The 25,485-nt window shown below is 41.7% G+C and overlaps 1 protein-coding gene across 11 annotated transcripts in view; it reads right to left on the reverse strand.

Moving 5' to 3' along the window:
• ESRRG (estrogen related receptor gamma) overlaps positions 1–25,485 on the reverse strand; it is a 619,420-nt gene that overhangs the window by 3,252 nt on the left and 590,683 nt on the right. For all 11 annotated transcript variants that reach the window (XM_077339358.1, XM_077339350.1, XM_077339409.1 and 8 more), the window contains 2 exons: positions 11,947–12,216; positions 1–615 (listed from right to left, as the gene is read on the reverse strand). The exon at positions 1–615 is cut by the window's left edge and continues 3,252 nt beyond it. In XM_077339358.1, the coding sequence (XP_077195473.1) occupies positions 371–615; positions 11,947–12,216 (515 nt within the window). In that variant the 3' untranslated portion in view covers positions 1–370. The remainder of the gene's footprint in view (positions 616–11,946; positions 12,217–25,485) is intronic.

Genomic DNA, 25,485 nt, shown 5'->3' on the forward strand with positions numbered 1-25,485 from the left:
TTCGTAATAAGTTCATTGGCATCCATATTATGGATTTCCATCCTTTGGCAGGCCTGGCTTCCATCTCTCTTCTATCAGAGACCTCTTTTTAAAAGATTCAGCAGCGAAGGGGGGAAAATAACGAAGAAAAGAGGAAAAATAAGAACAAGAAAAGAAGAGAGAAATGTAGAAGGAAAGCTGCATCAGATAAGACACAGATTATAAAGAGGTGAAAGCTGCTTCTCAGTCTTGCTGCTAAATATCAGTGCAGTCATTTTAGTTTCCTTAATTTAAACACTAAAGTTCCTTTGCTGTTCTTTTCCCCCCCTGTTCGTTTTTCCCTTTCTTTAAAATTTCAGCGTGCACAACTGGAAGGCCTACGATGCTTTAGTCAGACCTTGGCTTCCAGCATTTCCAAAAAAAGTTTGTGCATGGGGACTTTGCCTTCCAGTTTGATGTTGTAGAAATGCTGCACAGCTTTAGTGGAGGTTTGCCTCAGCAGTGGCAGAGTCATCAGCATTTTGCCAGCCCGACGTGGGTCTTCCATATGCTGCCCGGCCTCGTAATCCTGCAATGCCTCGTGTAAGACATCTTGAAGTTTCTGAACAGCTTCGACATCTTCTATGTGCATTGAGTCTACAAGACAAAAGAAGCAAAAGCAATTTTCAGTTTCCATGCCAGGAAGCAGGATTATAACACCAGTGCTGTAAACTGTAACTTGCACCGTAATAAGTAACGGCACAATAATTGTTTATGGATTTGCATGGATTTACCCAGCATTTTCTGGGCTCTCTTATGAGTAAGTTAGATAATTACCCACTTATTACCATATTGACCTTCTGGAAAAATGTTTGGGTCTCTGGTGTAATTACAAACATGTAATTGCTTCCTGTTAAATGTACTTGGTTTATATAGATTAAGAGAAATGAGTGCTGAAATTTGCATTAATCTCTTCGAAATGTATTTCTTAGATACCATTGTAGGGCTGTAAAGCACTAATTCTGCAAGCAAAATGATCAGATTTTTTGAAGTCCAAGGCAACTTTGCTGAGTATTTAAAACTGGCAAAGACAGTCGTACGGCAAAAGCATAATTCTTTGCCACAGAAACTATTTCTCCAGCAGAAGACCTGCAGGATTCAACAAGACTTAGGCTCTGAATAGTCTTTCAACAAAGGCTCCAGTCCACTGATGGAAGAGAAAACAACCCTGTTGAAAGCATCAGCCTTTTCAACCAGCTTCACCTTGGCCATGTGGATGCTGTTAGCCACATGATGACTGCATTCATACACTGGTCCAGGGCAGAGATGGCCATAACTGGGAGGTTATTTAATATTGTTCACATGCCACTCCAGAGCTATGTAGGTAGAGGTTTAAAACTCCTTTAATAAATAGTTAAGTACTACCTTTGTGAAAGTGCTTTGCTATGTTTGTTGTTTTCTGGCCGCATGCACTCTGCCCACACTATGCTTACTTGCCATACTAAGGCACCCTGCTAACTTTCAGGATATTAAGACTTTACCACAAGTCAGCCAATATTTAATATCCTTCAACATCAACATGGGAGGTAACAGAAACTTGTGGGATTCCGCCCCTCTACTTCAGCTGTCAAGGGGCTTGTTCAGCATGTCCTCCTGCAACCTTTGGGATTAGTCTGCTATAAAGAATGAAAACTATACTAACAATGCTCCACCCTATCTCATTGTGCTTTCTAGACATCATATCTAGTCTACCATATCAAAGGCTACTGACAGATCTAATAAAAACAATAGTGATGCATTCTTTTTATCCCTGTCTCAAATCAAGCCTGATTCAAAAGAGTTAAGGGCAGATGTCTCATCCAAGTATTTCTGGAGCTGCTTTGCTACTACCATTCAGTAATATTCCCTTTTTAAAACAAATGTGTAGGAAATGTCTCCGGAAAAAAGCAATATCTTTTAAAGCCCTGACCAATAGAGGTTAACAAGAAAACAGAATTATTATTTACAAATACATGTACCAGTTGTGGGATAAAACCCTTACAACTCTTTCTCGGAAGAAGGCACTTAATTATATACATGTTTGAGTCATTTGGCACATTTTATTGATTCTGATGACAGTTTATCTGTTATTACACAGAGCAGAGTCCTATGGGGGTTCTACATGTTTAATAATTCTAGTTTTCAGTGAATACATGCCCTACGAAGCATATAGTTACAACATTATGCACACACTATGAAGATTTACTCTCCTGTACAGAAATGTAAACTTTTAAAAATTAAGTAGTAAAATAATAATAAAGAGGGACAATGATGCAACATTGCAGATCTATTTTTTTTAAGATGCGGGCCCCAACAATATTTTTTCACAGGTGAAGAAAGAAGGATGAGGTCTCCTTGGACCACAAATGAAGCTATGTTGGGATCATGGGACCTACGTAAGCCACCATGGAATACACTATAAGGAGAAGAAATGGCCAAAACTTAGCAAAAAGCAGATTAGATCTAACCCAATTTCACAAATTTAATTTTCAAATGTTCTCCCCATTATCATCAGTCTGGATTCTGTACCAAACAATAATGTTGGTAGAAGAAGATAGGTTCTATAAGGCAAAAAAAGAAAACAGGTAGGAAGTAGTTAGTGATTGGACATGCTGAAAGGTAGAAAGCTGTGCACCATAAAATAGGGGAGGGAACGATACCTCTGGGCAGCTCATGATCACAGTTTCATAGGAAATATTTTGGGTTGCCTGATACTTCAGAAAGCATATTGTTGAACTGATCATACCTGAGATCCAAATCAGACCAGCCTAAGAACCAGGAACCTCCATCATCTCCCATGCTACTGTTCTCCTGAGCTGCTGTTATTAAAGTCCTATCCAAGTATTTTTATTATTTATTTATTTATTATATTTAGGGCCTCTTGTGGCGCAGAGTGGTAAGGCAGCAGACATGCAGTCTGAAAGCTCTGCCCATGAAGCTGGGAGTTCAATCCCAGCAGCCGGCTCAAGGTTGACTCAGCCTTCCATCCTTCCGAGGTTAGTAAAATGAGTACCCAGCTTGCTGGGGGGTAAACGGTAATGACTGGGGAAGGCACTGGCAAACCACCCCGTATTGAGTCTGCAATGAAAACGCTAGAGGGCGTCACCCCAAGGGTCAGACATGACTTGGTGCTTGCACAGGGGATACCTTTACCTTATTATATTTATATACCGCCCTCCCTGGAGGCTCAGGGCGGTTTACATAAGAACATAAGTACATGAAATGGGCAGGGCCAAATATGGCTTTAGCCCAGCATGGCTTCTGATTGGCCACAGATCTAATTGGTTGTGAAGACTAAAAAGCATCAGATGAAATAGAGTTTAATCCTGATATTACTTTATTTATATATACAGGTGTGCGGGAAAAAATAATAAAACCAGTATTTTTCAGATTTGGGTATACTGAACCCCAAAATCCCTATACTGTTTTATGGGAGTTTTACATGTTGTTACCCGCCACGAGCCTCAGGGGAGCGGCGGGCTGGAAATCTAATAATAATAATAATAATAATAATAATAATAATAATAATAATAATAATACTGGCACAGTATTCAGATTTGGTAAATATTCAGAAATGCTGAAATGTTTCCCAAAGTCAATAATGGAGGATCAATTGTGGGGTACTTGGTGCTGGGGAGGGGTGTTTTGAGATATGGACACCAAATTTGCAGCATAGCTGCTGGTGCCTCTCCTCAACCCCCCCCCCCAGTTTGAAAAATATTGGACAAATAGACCCAGTTCTATGGTCCCCCAAAGAAGGTGCCCCTATCCATTATTTCTAATGGGGGGGGAGGCATTTAAACTTTAAAGGGAACACAATCCTTTTAACATTTATATGCCTTTTTCAGCAGCACAAGTGAATTCTCTAAGCTGGCCGTTTAGGTTAGCTGAAAAATAGCCCTCCTTAATCCATTTGAACTGATAACTGAAAAATACCAAGTTTTTTTGTTGTTGTCACGGGGTTTGTTGTTGTTGTTCTGATTCGCCAAACAAACACACCCACCTGATATATTGAAGAATATTGGAGCTATGCATAACCTCACTCCGACCCATTATGCACGGGGGTTTTAGCGCACATTCGGGGTGGAATGGCGGTGACTAAAATCACGGATAACGCACGGAGCCGGCTGCAACCGGCTGCAGCTTCGGTGCATGCCGCCGAAAAAGCCGCGTCAGTGAAACGCGGAAGAAAGCGCAGCTTCCGGGTGAGCGGGGCGCAACCAGACGCGGCGCCCGGATCGGCGCGTGCATAATCGGTTACTCTGGGTTTTGCCGCCGTCGCGCCCCGCCCCGTGTATAACCGGTATGCGTCGCGTCTTCCCCCTCCGCGTTTTCCATGTGACCTGAAATCGCCGTTTCGGCGGCCGTGCATAATGGGCCTCCCTGACATTTTGTGGTTGGCTCTGCCTTCTGTAACAACCGCTTTGCTGTGGTGCCCATCTCCCTGTGTTAGCATTCCAAAGGTACCCTCAGGCTCAAAATGTTTATGGGTAATGGTTCTAAATGGAACCAGATTTGAAATACCAATCAACGTTGCCTAGTGAGTTTAAAAATTGGCATGTCTGTATCTTTTAAAATATTTATTAAGGGACACATTATCCTGTGATGAGCTCTATCAGATAACCAGAAAAAGTCACCTGCTATATATAGGAAGAAGGCTGCTTTGAAAAATGGCAAACACTATACTCTGTATTTCATTTTCATGACTACTAAAGTCAAGAATAATAATGAACAAAGTTTTATTAAACTCAGAATCAATATATTGACAACCTAGTTACAATACATTGCATAGATATGTGGCTGTATCTATCATGTTTCTATGCTGCCTGTCTTCCAATACACTCAGGGTGGTATATATTTTATCCTTGCTACAAACCCTTGTGACACAGCTAGGCTGAGTGAGAGTGGTTGGCCGAAGGCCGTCAAGTGTCACACCCAAGTTCTGCCTTGAAATATATATCAAATGTAGTTAGGTGGTTAGAATTTGGCCTTGTGTTAATTAGAGCAGACTGTCTCTGATGTATGGTTTATAGGGATCTCATTCCCACCTTGCATTTTTACTCCCTTCCCTTCCCCTCCACCTCACACTATCAGGACTCTTATCAGAACGTTTTGACTATGCTAAGGTCTCCCGGGGGGGGGGGGGTGGAGACCAGGGGAATATGTATGCAAAGACCTGTGCCTCGAACCCCAGTTTCGTCAATGCCTTGAATAACTGTACTTGCTGGCTTAATAAATGTAACCTTTGCTTAAGTAAAGAGTTTGCATTTTTGGACTAAAGAAGATTCTTATATTTTGATGAAGAGGAGATGGATGGGGAAGAGCAGGGGAGTGCAACCAACAGCATGAGAAAGGTCTGTATTTGAGATGTGGAGGGGCAAGCCATTTCCTTGTTGATTGCCCTTTGAAGAAAGAGGAGAAGCTGCCCATGACCACTGCAGTTAGCCCCTCTTCAGGGAGTGAAGAAGCCAGCTACCCCAGTCAGAGGAATGAAAGCCTTGCGCCAAGCAGCACAAGTTCTCCTAACACTCTTGGTGGAGCAATTGGAACTAGCATTGGGTGCTTCGGCATCCAAAGTGACCGTTTGCACCCGAAGAAGCCATCGCTCTGTGCCTGCGTGTGTGTGCCCACTGGCACTGGCTCCTTCTTCCCCCCCACTGTGCCGTGGCTGCTTTGGGCGTGAACGACCGCTTTGGATGCTGAAGCGCCCAACGCTAATTGGAACCAATCTTATCCGGGGAGTCTGAGGAGGAGGTAACTGAGCCCCACAAAATGGAGGGGAAAGGGGCTAACCTGTCGTGAGACAGCCCCACCAGCAGGTTCTTTCCATGAGATTGGTAAGTCATGAGATTGGTAAATCCTCTCCCTCTCTTATTAATCCCCATCATTCTTTTGGATCTGGAGATGGGAGTGGGGGTGCGAGTTCAAGGAGTACTGGACTGTGATTATACACAGACTCTTCTTCACCCTGAGATGGTCCATGTGCTTGGAGTTGGAGAATCTGAAATGACCCATACATTTTGCACAAATGGTGGGCACTTTTCTAAGGGAGGGGCAACTATGCATCACACAGCTCCTCTCAACTTGGACATTGAGGAACACTGGGAGAGAATACAGCCTGTGGTGTCCCCAGGATTAGCTTTCCCTTTTATCTTGGGGCTCGACTGGCTGTGGCAGCATGACCCTGGCATGCGTTGGAGGTCTCAAATATTGACTTTTAACGATCATGGATGTTGGGGTCACTGCCGCTGCAGCTTCACAGGGAAAATCTCAGGACCAAATTCATGCTGCAGTTCCGCCCTAGGCTGAGCATGTAGGGGTGGGTCACTAAGAGTGGAAAACTTTTCCAAAAGGGTACTGGGATCTATGGGAAGTGTTTGAGGAATAGGAATGTGTCAACCTCCCCCCCCCCCCCCCATTTGTAAAACAGACTATGCTACAGAACTAAAACCCAGGGAGCTGTTACCTAAGGCAAAAAACTATTGTATGAGCCCACCGGAAATGAAGTTCCTGGATAAAAATTAAGCTTGAGGATGTATCAGACCCACTACTTTGCACCCTTGGGGTGACGCCCTCTAGCGTTTTCATGGCAGACTCAATACGGACTCAAAAACTCAACAATGACTACAGGATTGGAAAAGGTCAGTTTACATTCCAATCCCAAAGAAGGGCAATGCCAAAGAATGTTCATACTACCGCACCATTGCACTCATTTCTCATGCTAGCAAAGTTATGCTCAAAATTTTACAAGCTAGGCTCCAGCAATATGTGGACCGAAAACTTCCAGAAGTACAGGCAGGATTTCGAAGAGGCAGAGGAACTAGAGATCAAATTGCCAACATATGCTGTATCATGGAGAAAGCTAGGGAGTTCCAGAAGAACATCTACTTCTGCTTCATTGACTATGCTAAAGCCTTTGATTGTGTGGAGCACAACAAATTGTGGCAAATTCTTAAAGAGATGAGAATACCAGAGCATCTTATTTGTCTCTTGAGAAACTTATATGAAGGTCAGGAAGCAACAGTGAGAACTGAACATGGAATCACTGATTGGTTCAAAATTGAGAAAGGAATTTGGCAAGGCTGTATACTGTCGCCTTGCCTATTTAACTTGTATGAGGAGCACATCATGAGAAAGGCGGGATTAGAGGAGTCACAAATTGGGATCAAGATTGCAGGGAGAAATATCAACAACCTCAGATATGCAGATGATACCACTCTAATGGCAGAAAGTGAAGAGGAACTAAAGAGCCTGTTGATGCGGGTGAAGGAGGAGAGTGCAAAAGTTGGCTTGAAACTCAACATCAAGAAAACAAAGATCATGGCATCCGGCCCTCTCAATTCCTGGCAAATAGATGGGGAAAAATGGAGATAGTGACAGGTTTTATTTTCCTGGGCTCCAAGATCACTGCAGATGGGGACTGCAGCAAAGAAATTAAAAGACGCTTGTTTCTGGGGAGGAAAGCTATGGCAAATCTAGACAGCATCCTAAAAAGCAGAGACGTCACCCTGCCAACAAAAGTGCGTTTAGTGAAGGCTATGGTATTCCCAGTTGCAGTGTATGGCTGCGAAAGTTGGACCATAAGGAAGGCCTAGCATCAAAGAATTGAGTCTTTTGAACTCTGGTGCTGGAGAAGACTCTTGCGAGTCCCTTGGACTGCAAGGTGAACAAACCGGTCAGTCCTAGAGGAGTTCAGCCTTGACTGCTCCTTAGAAGGCCAGATCCTGAAGATGAAACTCAAATACTTTGGCCACTTCATGAGAAGGAAGGACTCCCTGGAGAAGAGCCTAATGCTGGGAGCGATTGAGGGCAAAAGAAGAAGGGGACGACAGAGAATGAGGTGGCTTGATGGAGTCACTGAAGCAGTAGGTGCAAACTTAAATGGACTCCAGGGAATGGTAGAGGAGAGGAAGACCTGGAGGATCATTGTCCATGGGGTTGCGATGGGTCGGACACGACTTCGCACCTAACAACAACAGATGGTACTTCAGTAGCAACAGAGAGAACAGAGATAAGGCACACACACACAAAGAACTAGGTCCTGTAAACTGAAAGTGGATGTTCTCATACCTTGCCCTGCCTACATCAGTCCTTTCTGGTCCACAAAATGAATGGAGACCAGTTGTAGCAGCAGGAGGCTGGCAACCCTAAAAAGGTATTATCTAGATGGAAAGACCTTCTAAAAATCCATCTGGCACTTCCTGGAAGCTGCAGTCAGCAAGGAGGATGGTGAGAAATTGTCCCTTCTCCTGTTGGTAAAATTTCTGTTGGTGTAAGAGAGAGGATCATTTCATTTACTTTTCAACCTCAGTCTCTTCGTTGTTCTGACCCACAAACTTTAGCAGCCCTTCTTACCACTCTGATAGCTCCCCAGAAGAGACAGCAGCTGTATTGCCCTGCTGGATATAGCCTTTGGCTGTCACTAATTCAAGGGATCAAGTTTGCTGATTCAGTGCTTGTAAAGAGACACAAGGAATCATTGCCCCTATGCAACCTCAACCTCTGCCATGGCTTCTGGGCCTGAGCAGGGTCTCAAGAGACCAAGCTGCAGTTTCTTGCCTCATTACCCCCAGAGCGTGCCTACTTACACTAGCCAGTCTTGTAACTATCTGCCTCTGTTGGCTTTTTCAGTGTGCCTTCCACAACCCATCTGGAATGATGGAGCCTTTAGCTTCCTATTCCCCCCCCCCTTTAGATCACTTTCAACCTGCCAGTTTAATGCTTTTTAAACCTGTCAGCTTTCTTAGGCACTGTTTCAATAGAAATGTTCTCCATTTTGGAGTTACAACCAGATTTTCAAGGGTTCCATTAAGGAGAGACATTATCATGAATGAAGAACATACAAAAAATATGAGATTCTGAGGCAACTGAACTGATTGGGAATGCAAAGCTTTCTTGCTTTCTAACCTTATCCTAAAGAAAAACTGCTGTTTTTTAATGAAATAATTAATAAAGTCAATACACTTCATCCTTCCATTTGGCATTTTCCAATCAATACCCAGAAGCACTTAGTCACAGCATGAAGAAACATTCCAAATACTATTTATTAAGCTGAAAACACTCCAGTTGCCAGTACATACATGCTTTTAAAAATATTCAGAGGCATTTCTTTTTCTTTGAGAGCAAATCTGGCATTAGTGCCAGATTGCTTCCTATGCCATAGGTCTCCCCCCCCCCCGAATACCAGACCAAAATCCTATATTATAAAGCCAAATTTCACTGCCAATACTTTTACTTTGTAAGCGCAACAATTGTCATTTTTGAAAGTGGCTTAATAAGGGCAAGAGCAATGAGCAACAATGGTGGTTTGCTATTGATTACTCATGTCTGTATTTGTTTATGTACTACTTATTAACTCAAATGGTTTCAAAGCAAATTACTGGCAGTGAAAAGTACCATAAAGTACAGCTGATTTATGGCAACCCAGTGAGGTTTTCAAGGCCAGAAACATTCAGAGGCGGTTTGCCATTGCCTGCCTCTGCATTGCAACCTTGACTTGCTTGGTGCTCTCCCATCCAAGCACTAACCATAGCTGAGCCCTCCTTAGTTTCCAATATCTGAAGGAGATCAGTCTATTCTGGGCCATCAGGGTATGGCCGCAGAGCAGCTTACATAAAAATATAATAAAACAAAACATAAAAACCGGCATGAAAGAGACAATGAGAGCATTCTCGTGAATGGAGCTGAGTCTGGGAGGATGCCTGGTTCTGCCCCCACTTACTCTGATGGCCTCAGTAAAGGCTGGTGGAGAGAGGGGGGCTCAGGTATTACTGTGATTCTTCTTTAGTCATGGGCAAAGATCTGTTTAGCAAAGGAGGATGTTGCTATGACTTCAGATCTATGGATTGCTGAGAATGCCGGCTCTTATGCTTAGAAGCAATGGGCTTTGAAAAACACCATATTGGGATATACTCCAGCCCCCCAGACAGACTTTTGTAGAGTTTCAAAAGCCCGGGAAGGGTAGGAGGTACCTGAAAAGGCATAGGAATAGGAATAGAAGATTTCATGAGAACAGACTTGAATCCTTCTAGACCTGAGCTGCTTTACTGCTCTGGAGAAACTTATCAGCTCTGTTTCAGTTACTGGATGGACCTGAGTTATAGTACCAGTAGTACTTTGCCCAGGCTAAATGTAGACAACTTCTGTATGTTTATGGATGGGTAGAATGAAGGAGGGAGGCACTAACGTTACTATTAAATCAGTTCACCGATTTAGAGCACAAAAGAGCATTAATTATTATTGAATCAAGCCAGATGTTTATGCTAAGCTGATAATTTCAATGAATGTCATATTAAATCTCTGCAGGTCAGACTTAAATAATGTCTCTATCACCTCAAAATGTTCAGATGTAAGCTGCTTTAAAAATGTTTTTAAAAGAACATTTTTATATGATGAATACCAGGTTTCTAGCTTTGTAATTACCTCACTATCAGTAACTTGAAAAGATTGTGACAATAATAAGGACATAATATGTTGGTCAATTATATTTTATCTTGCTTAAAGCAAAATTCTCCTTGTTGCAAATACAATTATCTTGCAAACTAAATAACAATTTGTGAAGACCATCAGGACAATATTATATATAGTCTGTTAAAAGTACTGTTTTTTTCCTGCATTTTGGGGGTAAGAATTAAAGCCCCAATTAAAAATGTAAAATGCTATATCCCATTATGAAGACAAATAGGAAAGTACAACTTCATTGTTGAAAACAATTTTCCTCCTATCAATCTGAGGATTCATGCATCAATATTGTAGATGAACTGTTAATTACAAAATCAATTTAAAAATTATTTCTAAAAACAGTCACGCGCCCTGGCTCTCGGGGGGGCAATTTGGGCAGAAGGTCTCATCTCACTAGGACCGCGCCAAATCACAAGTCGTCATCCACAAGTAAGCAAAAGCAATCTGGTTTTTCATTTTTCAGCGCGGCTGAGCCCAGCCTGAGATTGATCGTCACATATGGCCCCAGAAAACAAACTGTCAATACCTTGAATGCTGCAGAATTTGAACAAATAGCCGTCCACCCATTCAAGCCACTCATTGCATCCCATTTAACAGATTTTATTGACAGTTTCCTTCTTGTAATTAAAGGGAAAACTACTGGCCAGCAACCAAGATAAAGTTCAAAGATAGGGTCAAAACAAAAGCAGATGGAGGGGCACGGTGTGACTGTCAATGGTACATAGCATCAGAGCATGTTATTGACACACAGGTATCTAATGATCAGCACGTCATTAAAGAGGGATCTATCATGAACTTTATGCAAATGCTAAAAGGGACTTAAGACCACAATAAAGCATTAGGGAGGCACAAAAGAAAAAACAACAAAGAACAAACGATTTTTACTTATCAGACACTAGCTCACTGCTTCAGCACTTTTATGTTCAAATGCAGAGAAGAATCCTTCCTTGATTTCTTAACCCTTTCCAAACAAGTAATACCTTTCAGTTAAACATCAACCATAAAACTCAAAAAGAAGAGACCCTGTAAGATTAAACAGTGATTTGCTCCTTTCCTAAATAAAACCTGAGTTCACCTTACTTATTGAGTTCCCCATGTTTAGTAGCTGGATTGAAGCAGATCATATATTACGTTTAGTCATGGTCCCATCCATTCTATTGGGGTTTAGTGAACTGATTAGACTTATCTGGATTATGAAATGGATTTAGCAGAGCAACCTTTATGTTTATTGAAAAGCATCATTGCTTTTAATACAGACCAAATTTCTGGCGTCTTTTAACCAAATTAGAAACCTGTGCAGCTAATGGCTATAACCATAAAGATCTTCCCTTAATTTGAACTACCTTGCCACGAGCCGTTCAGCATCATCCTGCAGTGATATGATTAAAAAATTACTTATTCCTGATGTCTTGTTTAGAAATCATCATGCAGAAGGTATTAGGGGAAAGGGGGGGAAAATGACATGAGCCATCATGCCAATCTGCCAACCTGAATTAGCAAGCGCGATAGCTTTGAGGGTGACAAACTCTTCCTTCTCCAGCTTCATGCTCTTGTATTTTTTTACCAGTTGCAGGATGGCATTGTTGAGGTCAAGAAGGCCTGCTAATTTGGACTGATCTTCATCCATAATATAATCTTCAGCATAGACAAGCTCATCCTCAAAAGAAAGTGATCTGTATACAACTCCCAGAATCAAAATCTCCATCCAAGCACTCTGCAGAAGGCTCATCTGGTCAGCGAGCGATAAAGTGGAAAATCCTAAACCGGGAGGAAAAGTACACAGAAAAATAATTAAAATGGTCCAGGGTCATCATAATTCTGCATTATACTGTTTCTTTACCGCTTGTTACTATTATGTAAGTTATAAATCTGTACGTATGTATACTGCACTCTTCCTGAACTCCAAATAACCACAAGAATTTCATCAAGTAAATTTAAATGTATATGCCTTTGCTGTTATTTTAAGGTGTGGGAGGCTTGATAGAAACATTAAAAGACCCATATTTTCTCTTATCAGGAATAGAAGAATATGTACTCTAGATCTAGAAAGATACAGAAATAATTTTGACCCAATGGCTTTGAAGCAGCAGTGACAATATACATCACAGCTAGTAAAAGAAATACCAGTAATGTCAGAATTTATTTCGGAAATGGTGGTGGTAGGCATGAGATTTTGAAAGAAAGAAGAATGAAAACATTTTCTCAGGAAAAGAGTCAGTACCTTAATAGAATTAAGGTGATGATCACAACAAGCAAAGTGCTTTTTGAACTTCAACCTCAGCAGAAACTGAAGCAAGACCTACCCTCTTCAGAAAAGACACTAATTACTTCTGTAATGGCTTCTGCTTGTACTACAGTGGCTGAAATAACAGGATGGCACATTAAAGTGCCAAGTGAATAGCAATCACACCATCATTTTTGAGAGAGAAAAAAGAGGGAGAGAGTGAAAATTTAATAATGCTTCTTAATGAATTTAAGTTTAGCTTTTGTTCCCCTCCCCTTCCTTCCTAATAGGATCACAAAGGGCAAGCATTTTCACTGCCATACCTTTTCAGGCTCCTGTTTACAGTAGCTGTTAATTTATTATCTCCAACTGCTAATATCCCCCCTCCCCCCCAATCACATAAGACACCATGGAACACTGTGAGGAGAAGCAAGAATTTCCTGGCCTGTTGGTGAAACGTTGCAGTTTGCCAATTGGCACCAGCCACCACAAGTACTTAATAAAATCATCAAAGGGGATTAGTCAAGCTTTTCTTAAGGGGGTCTTAAAGACATGGCTCAAAGCTTTCAGTTAGTTGTTTATGGAGCTGCTTACATGCGCTTTGACAAGGATCCTGCAGGAAGAACAGCCTGGTTTAGTTGCTCCTTTAGCTTTAAATACATTTCCCTCCTCTTTTGAAGGCCTTGACTTTAGAATGGAATAACATAAGTCATGAAATGGGGGGGGGGAGCATGTGGAGGTATCATCACCTTCAGAATCAAATTAGATTCAAATCATCATACCTCTTAGATCCAAACCAACCAAAATCAAATAAAATGTAAAGACAAATGCCTACATACTTCCCCCTTTTTTTTTGGGGGGGGGGAGACATTTCTTTATTATTTTAATAGAGTGCCTTTGTGCCCTCGAGGTGGATATTTTAATTGGTTCAAAACAAGACTAACACAATTTTCACAAAGTTAAAAAAAAAGCCTCTCAAAAAGATGACAGTGGGTAATTTAATAGCCCTTGTTGGAAATGGAAGGAAATGGAACAGAAATAATAATTTGAAAGGGTCTAAAGAGGAATGCATATTTTCAATTAGCTCCAGGATTTCTGTCTTTTCCCTCTCTCAAGAACCAGTTTTTCTGCTACAGCAGATGGGCAGAGAATGTAGCCTGCAGCAGTGTCCTGTGACAGCCCCAGTCTCCCTCCCTCCCGGGCACTGCTGTTAGTAAATAGATTTACACATTCTCCAATCTCCACACATCTTTCTGCCGAATAATTAAAAGGAGGATGATTAGTTTATTGAGTGGAAGGAGGAACTTTTTTATTGAGGTCCATCCACGATTTTTATCAGGGCCAGCACTTTTACGGTTGTCATGAGGGTGCAGGCATCCAATTTTTCTTATCTGCCTGATTAATACAAACGCTGTTTCAGGACGCATTAATTAACAGATACAAATCTACGTTCTCATGGAAGGATCAATACAGAGAAGAAAAGAGGCATCAATGTGAATTTAGTGCTGATGATGGAGAAGGCACTCTATTGACATTTACGTGCACAGAAACTTTAAAGTTGCAGCACAGCCCCTTTGTCCCTACGATTTACAAAGTAACAATTTTTAACTATAACAATGTTTCCCACACTTCTGAGGAGTCTAATTAAGCAAAAGGCAATAAAATCCCTCTTGATCACAAAAGAAGTTTAATTTGCAATCATTTTGTTTCTATTTTTTCCTCCCTGAAGTCTCCTAACTTCCTCCCTTTATTCATGTACCTTTTATGTATTTTTTCTTTTAAATTACAGTGTAGAAATACAATGACAGTTGAAGACAATGAAAAGAAACATTCCGAACCAGAGCATCATATATTTATAGAGGATGCACACTATATGGGATATTTCCCCTTGTGCTCTCCACAATAATTTAGCTCCATAGATTTTACAAGATAGCTTCATTCCCCCACCCCAAGGTAATGCCTATTTGTATGAGGAATAGGGCATATAAATAGCAAATTTTGAATAAAGCTGGGGGGTGGGGAACACAAGCTACTGTCCCTTCTTCAGAACGTTCTTTTGAAAACTCATATAACACTGTTCCATATCCATTCCATACACAGCAAAGGACAAGAGGCAGAACTCTCATTTTGCCCTATACATTCAGGGTAGCCATCAACAAAACACTGAAGGGAGAGAGGCAGATGATTATTGGAACAAATAAAACAATAATTCTGTAACAGTGTCATTTGGGAACAGTCACAGTATTTGATGTTCAGTTTGCAGGTGCCTAAAACTTGAATTGTTAATCCAGATACTCCCATAGAGTTTATGCAGATTAGAATTCAAATAACAATGCCTACATTTATAGCCAACTCCAGTTATAATAAAACAAACTATAATTTATCACGCTGGGCAAAGACTGGGGATAGGGGAATTCACATTTTCACATTTTGTTACTTTTTTCGTATATAAGGGCAACACTTTTAGACCCTTGACTGTCTATATAAATGTATTTCCTGCTATGTTTTCCATCCCCTTGCCCCAGATCCGGAAGATGCTGCCCAGATAAGTGGGTGCCTACATTTTTCTGTTCTGTATTGAGTGAGATTTTGATCCTTAGAGTTTGGCTAGTCATACTTTTCAGTGCTCAATTATGTTATTGCATTAAAAATATATACCCCGATATACAGTTGTGCATTTGTTTATTTGTCTCCCCCCCCTCCAGCCCCCTCCACTCCAACGCACACTGGTGACAACTTTGATCTCTCTACGCATCTCTCTGCATGTCAGTGCCATTTAATGTATCCCAGGCATTTTGCTAGCAGAATGACTCCATCCCTTGACCTGCAGTTAAACAGCATGTTTATCTGCGAGACAGTGTGCTCCAAATAAACCAGAGGACAGTTGGGAATAACGTCATTTGGAAGGATTGAAAAGCTTCTCAAGAGTCAGGTACCCCCGAGGTAATAGGCTTGAAGGAAGCCTGTTCGGTGCCAGCTCGCCTGCCATCTTCCACTTGAGGCTCATGTACTTGACAATGACGCCAGGGGCACTTGTCAAGACTTTCCCTCCCCCTCCCCTGACTTACTTCCACCACCACCCCCCCCCCCTCCCTGGCAAACTGATGCACTTTGCAGTCAACTTACAAAAAAGGCTAAGCATTTGAAAGTGTGAAGGGCAAAAAATATCTGACGGCTAGTCTTCAAAAATACACTTTCATTTCACAAAGCATAAATGTTTGTTTCCTAAGCCCAGTGTTGACAGAAGTAGGCTGCAGTGCAGGCATAAGAACTTAACCCCTGCTAGGCATTCTCTTCTGTGCCATTTCCATGTTGCTGAATGCAAGGCGTTGTAAATTTACCTAGCATCTTGTACTAGCCACAAACAATGGCATGGCTTTGCTGGTTGCTCCCCCCCCCCCACACACACACACTTTTCATTCTCATAGTTCCTTTCTCTCCTATGCAGAGCGCAATGTCTCACTCATGGCAGATATTTTTTAGAACAGACTTACACTGTAATTAGAATTACGCCTTAATGATTCACACACAACTATGCATTGAGAAATGGAACAGTTCCCCTGAATCCCCCTCCCCCCATTTGTTCAGAAAACTAATACTCATACAAAGTGAGGAGTAAATGGAGAACAAAGCTCTGGGCATTTTGCTGCCAACTGGAAATTCTGCAGGACCTATTCAAGTGAAATGGGTTCTCAGCTACAGGTTTTCCTACACGTGCGGCAATCTCTTAAGGCAGCCAACAACACGCCCCCCTCCCCCTGCTCTGGCAATTATTTTACACATAGTGCACACTGCCAGGCTAAGCAGCCTAAATTGTTTATGTTACCAAAGATGCTTTTCTACAGTTCACTTGGGAAGGCTTCACTAATGCTAAGGGCACATCTGTGGTTCATCCGCAATGCCCTCAGCACACGTTTCTGTCATGCTGTTACTATGTAGCTGGCAAAGTTTCTGTCAGAAGCTAGGAAGGCTGGCCAGCTACTGCTTGCACTGCCTCTGCACTTCCAATTCCCCCACAGGCACAGCTTGCCTCCGTCTGGGATCTGGTACTCCATGAAGGGTTGCAGACAGACCCACTTCTCTATTTGCTATCATGGTGAATAACATATGCTGCTAGTTTCTACCATGTAGTGCTCAAAGCCCCATGCATGCAAAGGCTTCTAGTTTTCTTATATAAAGGAATGTTCTTCATGCGGGCAGGAGAATTTGCTCTGTAGACACCAAGCATTCATCCCTGGACATAAAATAGAAAGGGTGAAATCCTGGTATTCTGGGAGCATCCAGGTAATGCTAAGAACATTTTGCTCACTTCCTAGAGTAATGTATAGTGGACTGGCTCATAATTCCCAGATGGGACCTCAGGTACTGATTTGGAGATAAAACACATAGGTGCTCAAATACCATATGCAAATGAAAGGATTCCCTGTAATGTTCTGACTGAAAATGAAATCAATTCTGTTAGATTTGTTTATAGTGCCCTTCCTCATAGAAGTGAGGTAGGTGGCAATTAGCAACAGGGCTTTTCTCAGTGGTGGCTCTTTCATTACTGAATGTCTCCTCTTAAAGTCCAACTGCTGTCCGTCATTTTGGTTTTTAGACACCAGGATTTGATGTATTTTGGGTCCATTTTTGATATTTTGGGCCCCTTCCTATGGCCTACCTTCTGTTAATACTTACATTGCTGATTTTATGATTATGCTGAGAATTTGTTGGCATTTTTATCAATAATCCTGAAGTCTGAATTACAGAGACAGGTGTACAAGGCTAACCTTTTAGAATTTATCCTATCAGATGTTGTAGAAATAATGCTATAACAAACTGTGGGAAGAGTAGAGTCTTTAGCTAGGGAAGACAGCCTCAAGGTGGGACCTGGGATCCTCTGGAAATTACAGCTCATTTCCAGGAGACAGTGGATGCTTTGGTGGGGGGGGGGTCAACTCAGTGGCACTGTGCTCTACTGAGGTCCCTGTCCTCCCCAGGCTCCACTCCCAAAGATCTAGGAGTTTTTCCACCTGTTACCTAACAATTCTATCTACTCGTCTCCTCCCAGTCTCTAGGGGAACCCAAGAACCAAACCTTCAACTCCTGTCCCCTGCATGCTCTTGACACTATGATTAGACACCTATAAGCCCTACCACCATCTTGTCTTGCTGCCTGAAGATAGCGCAAAATTAAACAAAAGGGAGGACTGAGGCTTATTCAAGTTATACTGATGCAATGCCACTGAGTGCGGTGACAACAACACTGTCCTCATAGCTTCCTGCATGAGATTATCAGATATGACTGCATGAGATCAAGCAAAATGAGTAAACAGGCCATTACAGAAAAAAAATTGTATTGATTTAAGGATTTGTACAATAGATGGCTTACCAATTGGCCAACTGCTTACCTGTTGGGTACAGTTAACATCCACTCTGTTTTGATTCCTTTACTCTGTTTACTGGGTTTCCCTCACATTTTGGCCCTGCATTATACTGTAACAAACCAATCATTTGGATGTACCAACATCATGCACTGGATGAAGTATGTTAAAGCCTGCAAAATCTTATGCCATGATAAATCAGTTAGCCCCTAAGGTGCCATACGATGTTTTGTTGCTTTGGCTGTAACATGGCTATCATTCTGGAATTCACATTTATTTTACCTCCTTGCTGTCTCTTGAAAGCCTAATTCAGATCATCAGGTCAGAATAATCCTGCTTTCAGATATACAGAGAAAGTCTGTAGTTCAGACATTACATTCTACATGTTTGGAGGCATGTATAAACCTATGCTAAATCATATATTTGCAGACTACAATGCCCCCCCCACAAAATAACCCCCCCTTCCTCCGGTTTCTGTGCCCACGATGCATTCCACATGGCTTCGGTAGTCATTTCCCCCCCTATTTCTTATTTAAACACACATTTACATTTCTTTCATCTCTGTTTTATGCAAGTTCAAATAAAATATACATGATTACTTTGTAAAAGGTGCAGAGGGCCAAGAATTCTTACCACAAGTGCTCTCCCAGCAAATCCCACTGACAGTATGGCAAGTGCCAAGAAACAGATTGAGAAACCCCGGGCCTTTTTCTTGCCACTGTACTACTTTGAAGGAGAGCAGAGAGATGGTGCGGCCATACAAATGCATTCACACTGCATGTCCATCTCAATCCATTAAGAACAATGGATTCTCAGTAAGCAAATATTCGCTTGTCAGAAGTATTTGCAACACTGGATTCATTCAGCAGGACTAAGTGAGTGAAGTTCACAGCAATTTAAAAGCAGTAAATTAGATATTTACAAACAGTGAGGATGCTGCTTGTCTAGTGTGACCTTTCACTCAGGCTGTACATGAAGGTGTTAATGCAATTTAAATGCCAGTTAGAAATATTTTAGTGGCCTCTTTTACCTTCTTATGAAGCCTTACATAACAACCCTAAAGAGGAACAATTTAAGCTTGTCATTTTTTTTCTCACAAGGAGGGCCTCTATCTCTGAGGTAATCTTGTCATTTAAAAATCAGAAGACTTGCATGCTACAAAGAAATCTCGGAGGCTGCCAGTTAGCTTTTATTTCCTACTGAAGATTTAGTAATCTTTCTTTGCCCTTTTATTCAGGCCTAAACAATGTAATTTAAAAAGCAGTTTAGAAATGTAACACAAATGCAACACCCAGAGGCATGATTTAGAAAGGAGGGAGGAAGAGGGACTCCCTCCTTCTCTTACAATTGCAAACTCTAGGTTAGAAATTTCTTGGAGATTTTGGTACAAAGGCTTAAAGAGCAGAGAATGGGGAGGGGAGAGAGCTCAGAGGAATGTGATGCGAAAGAGTCTACCTTCTGAAGCTGCCATTTCCTCCCGGGGAACTGATTTCTAAAGTCTGGATATCAGTTGTGATTCCAGGAGAACTCCAGGCCCTACCTGGAGCTTGGCTACTCCTCTGATTTTCAGACTGCATGTCACCATTCCTCAGAACCACCTACACTTTGGGATACTATAAGTTGCAAGACAAAGAAAATATACTCTTTAAAGTTTAAACTTGATATATTCAAGGAGGGAATTGGTTTGAATCTTGCCCGCCATACACTGAAACCTGCATTAGTGTCCCTGGAAACATCCAACTGTTTTTTTATTTGTTGTCTTCAGCAAATGTAGTCCTGAAATGGTTAATGCAGAGAATAGTGCTGTTTCCTCCCTGCCCTTTCCCACAGTCTTTTCCACAATCTTCTGCAGAGATTTTGTAATGCTCTGAGTGCTATAGCACTAACCCAATAAAGCACATCAGCCAATAGAGTCAAGGCATATCAGTGGTTCCGCTATTGTATAGGTGGCTTAGTGCTATAGTGCTCAGCGGAGAACTTAAAAAGAAAACTCCTTAGAAGATTGTGATGCCAAAAAACAAACAAAACAAAAAACAAAAAACAAAAAACAAAAAAAAGGGGTGGGTGGGAGGGGGGAAAGCAGTATCAGGAAGCGCTATGGACATTTAAGACAGCATACCACAACAGTTCAGAAGCGCAACAAAGAAATAGAAAATGGAAGAAAGCAGGTTCCTTCAAAAGCGGTTCAACCACATTTGCTAACCCAGTGCAAGTGGGTTTGTATGAACAGGTAAGCAACTGGTCACTAAAACAGGTACTAAAATGGAATACAGTTTAAAAATGGTCACTGTCAAGAGCTTGAACGTTCCAAACAGACTGAAGAAAAAAACAAACAAATGTAGGTTTGCATTACCAAGAAAACTAAATGAAAAACGATCAATGAGTCAATGAGTCAAGTCAACGAGACACGATACAGATCAGTGGTTCTCAACTGGTGAGAGTCAGGTTGGTGTAGTGGTTAGGAGCGTCGATTACCAATCTGATGGGCCGGGTTTGATTCCCCACTTCTCCACATGTAGCCCGCTGTTCTGACTAAGCAGTAATATCAGTGCTCTCTCACCTACCTCACAGGGTGTCTGTTGTGGGATGAGGAAAGGGAAGGCGACTGTAAGCCGCTTTGAGCCTCCTTCTAGTAAAGAAAAATGGCATATGAGAACAGAAATATTTTGGTAGCTGATCTAGAAACTTGAAACTATAAGGCGTGTATAGTCAGGAAGGGCTAAATTGCCATAAATAACTAAATACAAATTAAATGCTTATGATTCATAGGCACATTCTTGCATACTCTTTCAGAGTATCAACTTGAAACCTTAATAATCGTTTTCATCTTCGCCAATGCATCAGTTTGCAGAATTAATGGCACATCATTTCCAATGGATTAGATCAACAGCACAGTATGCCAGTGGTCCTCAACCCCCGGTCCGGAGACCGGTACCGGTCCGAGGAAAAGTCGGTACCGGGCCTCAGCTCCTCCTCATCCACCTCCCTGGCTGCTGCTTCAGGGGCTGCTCTGCCATTCTGCCACTGGCTCATCTTTGGTGTTCTCCAGTGGCTGTCATGACTGGGGCTCCCCCTTGGTGTGGCACTGTGCAGCTGTTGCTAGCAGCGCTGCCCAGTTGGCGGCAGGAAGTCAGGGGTGCTGGCAGGAAAGCAAGTGGAGCAGGCAGCGGCAACGTCCCTCGGCAAAAGACTACCCCCCCCCCTGGGCCTCTGTAAAATTGTCAAGTGTTGACCGGTCCCCGGTGATAAAAAGGTTGGGGACCACTGCAGTATGCAATGTGTTGAGTTTACACTCCCCTGTTCTTCTACCATTAAACTCAAGGCAAGTTTCATAGGATTCCCAGGAGGTTTCCTATGTAGATGGAGATCAAGCCATATCTGCTTAGCTGAAGAAAAGCTGCAGTCTCATGCATCTCCCTGCCATACCTTGCTATGGACTTGAGCTTCCTGAAACCTGATATTCATCTTGTACCCGAGGATGAGGAGTGGTTCTGCAATAGTTTGACATTTTGTCCCTCCTTTCAGTCACAAAGCTGCTACTTCGCCTCCTGGGTATCCAGCAACAATTATGACACAGTATTTTGAAAAATGAAATTAATCAGGAACAACAGTCACAGCAGCAGCATAGCCTAACAAAGTGTAATCGTTTGGCAGCCCATCAGGATAACCACTTTTGAAACCGGGTGAGACAAATAAATATTAGAATTCAGAGACAAATATCAGAGTGTGTAATTTACTGTCTGATCATTTAAAGGCAGGCAACATTATTGCAACTGTGAATCTGGCTCATGGGTCTCTGCATGACATCATATCCAGATGCATTCACTGTTTGACTGGCTGCCAAATCGGCATCTATTGCTGCAGATGAGGCAGAGCCCTGTTATGCCTGATCTTGTGAACATTTTGGTCCACTGTTTCCAGGAAGTCTGGCCACGCTCAACCAATAGCTAAGAAGGGGTGGGGACATTTCCCAAGACTAGATGTCATTCATAGGTCCTCAGTTGCTTCCAATACAGCTAGATCATATTCATAAGCTCCAACTATGACAGAAGAAGCATTTTAAAAAACACAATTCTAAGGTCATCTTGCTGTGACTTGGCTGTACAGTTAAACCCCAAATTTGTGGGCAAAGAAATCAATAATGTAGCAATGGACCCCTCTAAGCTCTTCAGGGTACAGCTGAAAAGTCTGATCACATAAATTAAGCTGTTTATTAATGTTCAAATATACACATGCATGCACATTGTGTAAAATTGTTTTTTTAATAACACAAACAAACATTGGGCTGAATTAAACCTCTCAAACAACTAATCTACTGATTAAAGATTTCCTAAGTACCCCTCTGCAAGGCTCAAAGGAAGGAGGGAGGAGAATCTCCCAAGTCGCTTAGGGCTTAACCAGTGACTTCAGTAGTGCTAAGCTATATTAAGCACAAATGAGTCAGTTCAAGTGGTTTGAGTGGAGCTCTGACATCCAGCACCTATGTTTCTGATTTCATTACAGTGGTTTCGGTATCTCTTGGCTGAGTGTATCTGTGTCATTAAGGCTACCTCAGGAGGCAGAATGTCTTAAGTCTGCAACAGTTCTAAAAAAAAGAAAAGAAGCTGCCTGATTCTAATACACCTAATTAGCCATCGGCAGACTCTTAATTGCATACATTAGGATGATTCCATAGTGGAGATTAATTCTAAATATACCCAAGCAGCTGGTTAAGATGCCATGGATTACAGTGTGGACTGTACTTTTCCACTTAATTAGATATCAAAATTAAGCAGCAACAAGCATTTTGACATAACGGGGATCAAGCCGCCACTTGGCATCCCAGAGCTGCACTAAAGTGACCGCTAAACAGAGCCGCACAGATGGAGAGATATTAAATGCCGCACTGGAAAGTAATTTCAAATAATAAAATATCAATATTTACATTTTAATTACCCCTACTGAGAGCCGCTCTGTCATTTTCACTATTGCCGACGCAGCAAGGGGTACCGGAATGACATTGCAGCTCTGACAGCAATGACTATTTTGTTTCCATTAAAGAATGACAAGTGTTTTAGAGGCAGTGACACCCAGTGTGTGAACAAGAATGACAGCCGATCAGAAAATTCCTATTAAGGGAATAAATGACTCAACGAAAGAACTGACTTCAAACAGCCGGCTCCTCCTTGAAGTACATAATCGGTTCCACGTTTTCTGGCAAAGGTTTATGATTAAGGGATGCCCAGAGAATCCTCATCACATGATAAACTGCTGAAAAGTGTAATAAGTTATGGGACTGGTCCATATAAAACCAGTAGTATTGAAAGGGAACAGTTATCTGCATTCACAGAAGAAATGCATAACAGGTTAGTCAAAATGGGTATATTTCAGAACCAGGACTCAACACAAAAGCCTGGACAGTATTTCAAAGGCTTCTTGTTTTAGTGACTTCAAGTTCATTATTATTTAAAAAAAGGAATTCATACTATATTTAAGTCACATATTGATGATCTTTGGAGTCTCTACAAGAAATCAATCTCAATAGAACGTGGGTGGTTAAAATAAATGATTTTAGAAATAATATATTGAGTCTATTCATTTATTTTGGTCTGTTTTTCTATGATACACTTTCCCTATGGTATTTAAAAAAAACACTCCTATCAACCCTTGACCCCTTTCATCAGTGCAACTACAGGCAGAGGAAGGGATCAGTCAACTGTCTTCTGCCTGTTTCTTCTGCGGCCCTTCGGAGATCAAGCCATTTATAGAATGAGGATGGTGACAGCTGGGCTTCCAGTTCCACTCACTGGCCGATATGCTCCATAACAAAATACTTCAAATACCAGTCAAAGAAGACAAGGGGAGAATAAGACTTCACTGAGCCCTAAACTCATCCATGTTTTGGGAGGGGTTGTGGCACATAGACAGAGCATCTGCTTTGCATGAAGAGGGTCCCAGGTTCAATCCCTGGCATCTCCATTTAAAAGGGATCAGGTACCAGGCATTGTGAAAGACTTTAACTTGACATCTTGGAGAACTACCACCAATCAGAGTAGACAATAATGACCATGACAGACCAATGGTTTGATTGAGCTTCATGTGTTCATGAATTAATCTTCATACATATAGTTATGACTGCAAAGGCAGAACATTTTGTCCCTGGCCAAAGCATTCTAGTAAAATTAAAATCCCACCTAAATCTGTTTTCTCCAATTTAAGTAACTGTTATGATCACTCCATGAGGCGATTTTTATCATGCCCTCAAGTGAAGAATGTGGCATATTGGAAGACTGCAGCCTGAAGAACATGAGACAGGGATTGGTCTCTTTGGTAGGTATGCCTAGTTACCAAACCACAAAGGAAAGGACAAAGCTGTGGGTAGAATAGCATATTTGGTAGCAAAATGATCCCCCTATGCCACAGGATGTATTATTTAATGTTAGCAGACTTGAACTGTAAGTGTGACAAATGGCTAGGTCAAGAAAGCAAATGATTTGTTTTCCTTTTCTCTTTCTCTTTTCAAAGAAAAATAACATCCAGCAGGCATCTTTTTAAAGAGTTTCAGAAATTGATTGGAAGTTAACGTGTCTTCAAAGCAAGCTACTTACCCTAATATTAGTTGCCTAACTAGGTAGCTTTTCATATTTTCCACTTTAAAGGAAGTACCCTGGAAGTACTTCTTAAGCATCCCTAATGCTTTTAGGACTAGATGCTTTCCCCCATTTTTCAGCCACTAGCACCTTTTAATTTCTGAAAGAGCCACGGTTGAAAATCTTAATTAATTGTTCCATACTGCTTCAGGATCATTATGCAATGTAATAAAGGCCGTGTAATTATGAAATTTTACAGCCATTACCAAGGCTGATGGCTCGTATTTCATCCTCAGCTGGACCCAATGGCTTTTAGCCACTCAGCTTCCCTTTGATGAACTACAGTCAGATCTATCAGGCCCAAACAATATCCAGTCAAGGCGGCTATAATAGCTACCTACCGATGAAGCCATAGATAAAGATAAACTATAAATCTACACACAAATGCAGGCACATTGCCTCAGGATGACAGAGGAGAGAGGATGATACACTTGGGAAAGCTTCCCACTAGCATGAATTCAAGCTTTTCTTCTTTCTCTCTTACTCAGTGGAATTAGTTTGAATTCCCAGACTGTGAGATCCCTCTTGAAAAATGCTGTTTTCAGGGAGAAAAGGAACCATCACTATGATAGGAAGAGGTACTAATTTGTAATTGACAAGTGTGCAAGTGCTATATTTGGGGGGGGTGGAGTCTCATGAGCTGAACTGCACCGTACAGGTGGCAATGAAAAATAGCATCCTTTTATTATTCCCTGTAAAGGTAAAGGTAAAGGTATCCCCTGTGCAAGCACTGGGTCATGTCTGACCCTTGGGGTAACACCCTCCAGCGTTTTCACGGCAGACTCAATACGGGGTGGTTTGCCAGTGCCTTC

This window comes from Paroedura picta, chromosome 1 (genome assembly GCF_049243985.1).
Source record: "Paroedura picta isolate Pp20150507F chromosome 1, Ppicta_v3.0, whole genome shotgun sequence".
NCBI lineage: Eukaryota > Metazoa > Chordata > Lepidosauria > Squamata > Gekkonidae > Paroedura > Paroedura picta.